Genomic DNA, 9,205 nt, shown 5'->3' with positions numbered 1-9,205 from the left:
CCTTACCCTAATTCATTCTTCACCAAATGCCTCCCTTGAATCCCTTCCCTCTCAATTCTCTCTGCAACCTCTCATGAACCCTAGCCGCCACCATCTAATTTCACCTTAATCTACCTCAACCCCTGCCTAATCCATGGCCCCTCATGGCCATTTGAGATGTGTATCGGCCTCCTATGGCTCCTGGGTGGTTGTTTATGTGGTTTCATGGCCAAACCTCAAAGGAATCTGGTCCAGTCCTTGTTCAACTTCTGTTCATGGCCTTTCTCCGGCCATCCATGACCTTTCTCTGACCATTCATGGCCTTTCAAGGCAGATAATTGACTTTTCTGGTTAGATCGGTAACTTTCAAGGTCTTTCTCACCTTTTCTGGGTTTTCGGAAACTCTAATCTTTGAGATCTTTCAATTTTCTTCAAATCTATCTTAGATTTTTGCTTACTATGAACTTTGTAAGTGTTTTTCTCAAAGATTCTTCGATTTTCTTTCAAAGTGACTCTTCATTTTTCAATGATTAGGGTTTTCCTTTAAGTTTTTCAGAAGAGCTCTTCTCTGATTTTAATATTGTATGTGATTTTGCTATGTTTAAAACGATTTGCTCATGTTGTTCTTCTATCTATTTCAGCATGTTAAAAACCCTAGTTCCCTTTTGGTCTTGTCCGAGTTCTAAAACTGTCCTTGTTTGTTTGAATGTGTATTTGTTTGATTAAGTTATTTGATTCTCTTTTATTTGTGTGACTTTTCTGGTTCTGATTTCTTATCATCTCTTAGAAACTCGACTACTGTTGTCAACACCCTAATTTTTTAAAAGGTTTTCCTCACTTGTTACTGTGAGACCTTTACTTATTTATGATTCTCTTACCTGTTACTATGTTCTTCTTCACTGTTGATTCTAAGTGACTACTTGACTTACTTGACTACTGTGCTTCGAATACTTTTCTTACAGCTGAACTCTAGCTTACCCCTACTGCTACTGTATGTTTGTGTTGCTTCTTTTGTTAACATGTTTGACTCTTCATGCATGTTCATTCCTTGCTATATATATGTTGAGGTGTAGAATCTTGACCCTTTCTTGATTGATCCTGATTCCCTCTATATTGAGACTGATTGCAAAAGTTTTCTTATGAACCCTAATTTTACTCGTTTATTTAAATTAATTGATTCCCCTCCTTTAATTACTGTAGTGTTTTACCTTGCTGAATTTTTTTCCAAAAATTAAGCCTATTTTGAACTTAGACTTGATTATTTACTTCATGCTTTTACTTCCTCTTATATGGCAATAATAAATCTGTCCCCAAACTGATTTCTTTCCTTATTTAAAACCTATTATTATCCGTTAAACAGTGATTCCTTAATTAAAGGGAATCACTTGTGTTAATTGATTTTGATTGTGATTATTTCCATGTTTGTGTTAAAACTTCACTCGTTTTCAAAACTATAAATACCTACCCTCTCTTCTTTCAAAACACGCGAACAATTTGAGTTCAAAATACACATTTACACTCAAACTTTCTCTCTTTTCTCTACTATTACTTGTGCTGCTACTTTGTCTAACCGATTGAAAGCCAAGGCTAGACTGTGGAATCTTGCTTATTTTTCTTTCTGCACTTTGCTTCACTACTGGTATGTCCTAGGTAATTTTTAAAGTCTTAACAACAACATATTCCTTTGATTGTTTCAATTTCTTTCATCCTTGTCTATTCCTGCTTAAGTTTCTGCAGTAAGTTATATTACTAGCATGCTGTAATATGTCCCTTCCCCTTTAGATTAATGCTTCCCTATGTGTGTACTCGGTCGGTCACTTGTTATGTGTTTGCCGACTTATGAATCCCAAATCCCCATATTCCCTTTATGTGTTTGTATCCTTTAGCTGGTTTGAGGGCATGCCAGCATCAGCTATTGCTGTGCATGATCAAACCTGACCCCTTCTAGGGTCATATGATGCATACAATGTATTCCCAAAACCCCTTGACCCCTTTGTGTAACTACTGATTCTGTGTAGTTTGAGTTTTACTACTACTGTTTTCAAACCACCCTTACCACTTACTATTTTCAACACAGTTTTAAATAAATCTCTTTCAACTATGTTCTGCACTTCCACTATATTCTTAGAACTTTGGTTTTGCCCTTCTTGTGCGAGCCTTGCCTTGGGACCCTTGAGCTCCCTCTGAACTTGGACACATAAGGGCTGGGCCTTCCACACTGCACTCATTTCTGTCTGGTTATGCAAACCTGGGTGTAAGCACTGCCCGGGGTCCCTTGAGAGCCTTAAGGAACTTTGACACACCTAGATATGAGAAAGGCTTTGAAACCACAAATGGCATTTGAAGTGGTTTATTCCATAACTCAGAGAGGAAGTCAGAATCAGGCTTCCTATGGTTGTAACTTCTTATTTTTCACTTTTTCTGATGTAATTCAGTATTTGGTCTGTAATAATTTGTAACAAATATTGGGGTTGGATAGTGAAAGTGATGGGGTGATTATGCATGTTTTAGCTATTAGAAGGGTAGATAATATGCCTATAGAATGTATTTCGATATGATCTGTTAGAGAACATGCCTATAGGATCTGCTCTGTTTAAATTAAGTTCTGCATGCTTTACTTTTACACAAATAGAGATCCTGCCTATATGATTAAAAATTAGTTTTATTAAAAAATCATGCCTATAGGAATTTTGCTTTTTGCCAAACAAATCTTACCTACTTCACTGCATGTTCAATTAGATACCATGCCTATATGACCAAATCAGCCTCTAATACTTAGAGATCATGCCTATAGGATCTAAAATCTGCTTAGTTAAAATCAGTTTGACTCATGCCTGTCTGAATCATATTAGATAGCTCACTCTTTTCGTGTTAATTAATATGGTTTAGAAAGCATGCCTATAGGATCCAAATCACCAGTTTAACCACCGCTCTACTGAATTCCTAATCAGTAATAGACATCATGCTCATAGGACATCACTATCACACCTAGGCAAGCCTTAGGTAATAATGGTAAAACTGAACTCGCCTTTGTTAATTAGCACTGCTACAACCAGCAGGCAGGCCTGATTCAGAATTCTTATCTGAGTTATGTAATAAATATGGTCTACTTCAACAATCTAAACACCCTACTTTAGTGTTTTAAAATTCAGACCCCAATTGTGTTTAAGTCATGTTGTTTATATGTATTGTCTGCGGAGGTGCACATGAGCCTTTTAATTGTTTACATGTTTCCCCTTTAAATGCAGTCATACGTGTTTTGTATGTCGCCTTAGCCTTTTACCTTTTAAAACCTAAGATTCAGCCTAAACCTTCCCTCTTATAGGAATAGTAGTCCTAAAATCCTCCGGGACTGATAGGAATGGGGCGGGTAATAGTATGCAATAGAAGTCGAGACCAATCTGTGCTTTAATACCTTAACGGGGTGGGAAGGGTAGATATGGATGTGATGACCGGTGCGCTAATACCACGTGTATCCCCTCTTCTGAGGAGTGTCATATCGGGTATCGCATTGATGTGATCTATATTATAAACGAGCCTAGGACCCCCTTCCCTTTTACATTCTCAAGTATTTGTAAAACTGCAACTCCTTTTCAAAATTCGCCTTTTAATAATTGTTTTCAAACTCTTATGTGTTTAAACTTAAATCCCCTACTATTTGAGCATATACTTGTCTATTTGATAATTGTACAAATTCACAAAACTGTCTGGCCGGGAACCACACTAGTGGATCCTGAGGGGTGCCTAGCACCTTCCCCTTCGGATAATTTCAAGCCCTTACCCTATCTCTGGTTATCAAACAATCTCAAAAATGAACCCTATAGGTGTCCTAATGTACCTTAAATCATTAGGTGGCGACTCTTCAAATGCAAACTCAGTTCCCAAAAGGAATGAGTTGTCCCATACCCAAAATGTCATAAACCCGATTTTTCGATGTAAAGAGGTAAAAAGGGGGTGCGAACCGCATGGCGACTCTACTGGGGATTTTAGGCTTTTACCATTTCAGATTATTTTGTGAATTTGTACCCTCTCCCCCCCCCCCATGTGCAATTACCTGTTTAAATTTCTTTAATCATTTAATCTCCTTTTCAACTGCAAAACTAACATGTAATCTTTGTTTCTTTCCTTTATTACTGCTTTAAATTATGAAACTATTGTATTTATCGCTTTCTTAACATGCAAATACATTCCAACATGCTTTTAATTATTGCATAATCATGTTCAACATCATACTCCACTTGTGTCAAACAAATACTATAGCAACGCTTTTAATAAGTGGTTGTGCTCTTCCATATTATTACCCCCAAAATTCGAAAAGGCATATTTGCGGTATAACTAGTCGATCAGCGGTGCAGTCGACAGTTCCGTGCCTTCCCCCTTGAGTTGTCCGCTCAAGGGTACCAGTCTAAAATCCAATAGAAACCTTACTCTGTTTGAATTGTGCATGCATCATGGTCAAACCTAGCCGGGTCAGTTATGTTGTCCGCATAATAATCCTTTAAGTCAGCCTTGTCCAAAGTCCACTGAGTTTTCCTAAAACCAAAAACGGACATCATCACGTTCTATGCATTTATTTGGAGAACTAAATGCTTCATGCTAATTGTTGATATTAAATAGTCGAGTCTGGTGGGGGTAAGGGCCTATCCTTATTTCTCTTGCAGAAATATGAAGCACGAGGTCCCCAGTTTCGGTATGGTTAGCACGCCCCCACTCTTGCTGGACTGATGGAGGAGTCTTTCATCAAATGACCAAATCAATGAATGGAAAGAGAGGGCCGCTAAAGCTAGCAAAAAGTTGGAATATCTGGAGTATAGTCTGCTAGAATTGGAAGGAAAAGTGAGGAAGAGAGTCACCGACTGCCAGAATGTTGAATGAAACGAAGGAGAATACATGGCAAAGGAATTTTTACTGGTGAACCTACGCGAGCTAGAGGATCTGATCAACGAGAGAATTCAACCTGAGGAAGGTCCTTTAGGGACCAAGTAGATAGGAGTTTATCTTTTCGCTTTATAAAATGTAATAAGGCCAATGGCCATTAGTGACTTTTATTTCTTGTTCATTTAGTGTTGTTTTGGGATTCGTCTATTTCTATCAATAAAATGAGGCATTAAGCATTCTAAGTTCTCCAAACCAATTTGTCGCTTGGCCTACCTCGGGCACAAAGAGGTTCCAAATTAGGACACGATTTACATTCCCGCACTATGTGTTTAAATATTGCAATACTTTTTATAATCCGCACTAACTTGATTAGCTTTTGTTTTATTTTCTATTTTATTATCCCCCCCAAAGGTTAGTTCGTGCACTCTGGCATCATCATCTTATTCCACGAGATCCAGGGGCCCTCCACCCACTCTTCCTCTTAGTGCTGTCAGAAACAAGAACAAAAGCAAGATGGAAGATCTGAACAACATCAGGAAAGAGAATCCAACTGAATGGGTAGAGGCTACTAATGGCCATAGTACTTAGGTTCCTCAGGAGAATATATCCCAACTTTAACAAAAGCTGCTGAAATTCCAATAAGAGCTTGATCAGGTTCAGAATTTGGCAAACTTGTCATTTTCCCTCAGCACCCCAGATATCAATTTCCCCAACAATCAAAACCCTACACCTTTGCAGAATATCCCAAAGCAACAGAACCATCCTGCTCCTCACCATCACACTATTCCACCAAAAAAACAATGCAACACCTGCCATATCCCAAACAACACTCCACTACTCATCCCAGAACCGCAAAACCCCACAAATGACCATTTCCATACCCACACACCAGGACACCATAACACCCCCATCTACGTGGAGACCATGCCACACTCCACCCAACCTATATCAAGCACACCTATGTCTGACAAAAAGGATCTGCTTATCAGAAACCTAGCTGAGGAACTTAGGAAACTGAACAGCCGAATTTAAGGCGTTAAAGGAAGCAAGGAAATTGAGGGGCTAAACTATGAGGATCTTTACAGCTTGATGTCGAACTGCCCGAGGGGTAAAAACCTCCTAAATTCAAAATGTTTGATAGTACGGGTGATCCAAGGGTCCATCTGAGAACATACTGCGACAAGCTGGTTGGAGTAGGGAAAGACGAGAGAATCCACATGAAGCTGTTCATGAAGAGTTTTAAAGGAGATGCATTGTCTTGGTACATTAGCCAAGATCCAAAGAAGTGGTCAAGCTGGGTAGGCATGGCGTCCAACTTTATGGACAGGTTCAGGTTTAATACAGAGAATGCGCTAGACGTGTTCTATATTAAGAATCTAAAGAAGAAGCCTACAGAAATATTTTGCGACTATGCTACTCGGTCCGAAGCTGCCCAGGTCAGACCTGCCTTAGAGGAGGAACAAATTCTTTCTCCGGGCTCAAGACCCACAGTACTATGAGAGGCGGATGATGATTGAGAACCACAAATTCTCCAACATTATCAAATTGGGTGAAAGAATTGAAGAAGGCATCAAAAGCGGTATGGTTACAAACTTCGAGGCCTTGTAAGCTACAAATAAGGCTTTACAGTCCGGTGGTGTGTCCAAGAAAAGGGACTTGGGGGCCGTAATGGTTGCACAGAGGACCAAATCTCCCATCAAATACCAAACTTACCCAACACCTCCACTCACATACCAGTCAACCCCAAATTACCAAGCACCCCACCTTCCTACCAAGCTCCACCACCAACTTATTAGTCACCTCCACCTCCCACATATCAACCTATTTCACCCAGATACTCCCAACCCGCTCATGTCTACCAAACTTATAATGCTCAGCCATTCCACTACCAATCACCTCCTGCATGCCAAAACTTCCCTAGACCACGACCTAATTTTGATCGCAGACCACCAAAATAATATACAGCCATCGCCGAACCTATTGACCAGTTGTATGAGAGACTCAAAGCTGCTAGTTATGTTTCCCCCATCCCTGCTGCAACCCCTGAGAACCCTTCCCAGTGGGTTAACCCAAACAAATCCTGTGCATACCACTCCGGCATGAAAGGGCGCACCATCAATGAATGTTGTTCCTTGAAAGACAAGATCCAGTCTTTAATTGATAAAAAGATTATTGTGGCAAAGGAACCCGCTCCAAATGTCCGCAACAACCCTCTACCAGACCATAAGGGTGGAGGTATCCACATGATTGAAATAGAGGATGATTGGGATACCGAGGGATCAATCGGTTTGATCGTAGAAGGTGATGACCCAAAGAAGCCAGCAGGCACTCTCAATCTAATCATAGTCCAGATTTAACCGTTTGAGCATGCTGAGGTGAACTTGTCTTTACCACTTGAATTTGAAACAACATCATCCGCAAAGACACCAGCACCAATTGAGGTTGAATTCGTGTCTCCGGCAAATTCACCCGCACCATTTGAGGTTGCAGTTTTACCACCCACGGCACATGCTCCGTTCGGAGTGAGGATAGCCACGCTGATCCCAGTGGAAATGTCGACCATGACACCGTTCCATACGAAGGTCATACCTTGGGACTATACAGCCGAGGCAAGTAGAAAAGGCAAGGTCAGGTTCGAAGAGTTGTTGCAGCACAGGGTATGACAAGAACTAGTAGAGTCTATACCCCTGAACATCTAGCTGAGTCAAGCAAGCAGGCCTCCAATCAGCCACCCCTCATTGAGACAGGTCCGGACGATCTTTGGAGAAAGATACAAGCCAAGGAATACTCGGCCATCGACCAGTTGAACACCAGCGCAAATCTCCGTTCCTGCTTTGCTACAAAATTCTGAGGCACACAAGAATGCTCTGTTAAAGGTGCTAAGTGAAACATACATGCCAAGTAACATCACTGGCAGGGAAATGGCTAACATGGTAGGACAAGTGTTGAAGAGACATAAGATCATTTTTCATGAGGACAAGCTGCCACCTAAAGGGCTGGGGCACAATAAAGCACTACACATCACTGTGCAATATGAGGACTATGTCATCACCAGAATCCTGATCGATAGAGGTTCCAGTGTCAACATTTGTCCGCTGGTAACGCTCAAGAAGTTGGGTAAAGGATTGCACGAGATAAAGTATGGAGAAATCAATGTGAAAGCCTTTGATAGTTCTCAGAGGTTCACCATTGATGAGATTGTCCTATGCTTGCAAATGGGACCAACATGGTTTGATGTCGACTTCCAGGTGATAGATGTGCCAGCATCTTACAACTTACTGTTAGGACGGCCATGGATTTATGTTTCTAGGGCCGTAGCATCGACACTACATCAGGCAGTAAAATTCGAATAGAATTACCAGGAAGTGATCATTCACGGCGATGGTAGCAACCCTATATACAGTCGCCAAACCATTCTGTCGATCGAAGGAAGAAAGAAGCTGGGTGGAGAGACTTACCACCATATTGAACGGGTAAATGCTGTCAACAAAGACAAATGGTGGGATAACAAAATTGAGAGTATGCTGAATTGGAGTGGGTACGAACCTGGCAAGGGACTCGGAAAGAACCTCCAAGGAATCTCTAAACCCATAAAACTCAAGAGACATGGCACTACCTTCGGTTTGGGATATGAATACACCTGGGAAGAATTCAACAACTGGTCGCCACCATGGCGCAGTCCTTACTATCCACTAGAGCAGCTAATACCACATCTGAAGCAGACCTTCAAACAGGCCGACATTATTTATGGGTCAGACGAAGAAGAAGCACTGGCAGCAATGAAGAACTTGTTCCTAAAAGACAATGACATGGACTATTGTGTTGTTCTCGAGGAGGAGGGAGAGGAAGGCCCTTTCATACAGGCTATGAGCAGAAGGGCACGCCTCAAAAATTAGACCATCAGGACAACCAGAGCCCAACGAGCTTCGGGATAGCAAGGCTAAAACAAGCATCATTCACTGTTTTATTTACTAAATGAATTTCTTTTCGCATTTTCAATTCCCGCGATAAGATCTTCAATGTTCAAAACAGTTATGCAATTTATCAAAGCATTTTTACTTTTTTTATGAATCAACACTCATTATCGTTTTCTCTCATTACTTTACTTATACAGCATTACTATTACTTATCTTGATGAACCAATGATTGTGACATGCAATGAGACAATGCAACAAATGGACATTGATTCAGAGGAGGATGACATACCTAACGAAATTGTTAGAGAAGTTGAGAACTTTGAGAACAGACCTAAATCCAACCTGCACGAGACCGAAATTGTTAACCTGGGAGATGCAGAAAACGTCAAGGAAACACGAATCAGCGTTCACCTATTGCCATTAGAAAAGAA

General features: G+C 40.7%; 1 protein-coding gene across 1 annotated transcript; it reads left to right on the top strand.

Annotated features, from left to right (window-relative positions):
- The first annotated feature begins 7,751 nt into the window (after positions 1-7,751).
- LOC142176187 (uncharacterized) lies at positions 7,752-8,210 on the top strand. The gene has a single exon (XM_075243296.1). The coding sequence runs from the start codon at positions 7,752-7,754 to the stop codon at positions 8,208-8,210; it is 459 nt and encodes a 152-aa protein (XP_075099397.1).
- The last annotated feature ends 995 nt before the right edge of the window (positions 8,211-9,205 follow it).

This window comes from Nicotiana tabacum, chromosome 22 (genome assembly GCF_000715075.1).
Source record: "Nicotiana tabacum cultivar K326 chromosome 22, ASM71507v2, whole genome shotgun sequence".
NCBI classification, from domain to species: domain Eukaryota; kingdom Viridiplantae; phylum Streptophyta; class Magnoliopsida; order Solanales; family Solanaceae; genus Nicotiana; species Nicotiana tabacum.
The sequence above is the reverse complement of the archived record's forward strand: the minus strand, read 5'-3'. Positions and strand labels throughout refer to the sequence as shown.

Bases quoted from the DNA above. Each gene is read 5' to 3' on its own strand.
- LOC142176187 (XM_075243296.1), top strand. From the start codon at position 7,752: ATGCCAAGTAACATCACTGGCAGGGAAATGGCTAACATGGTAGGACAA.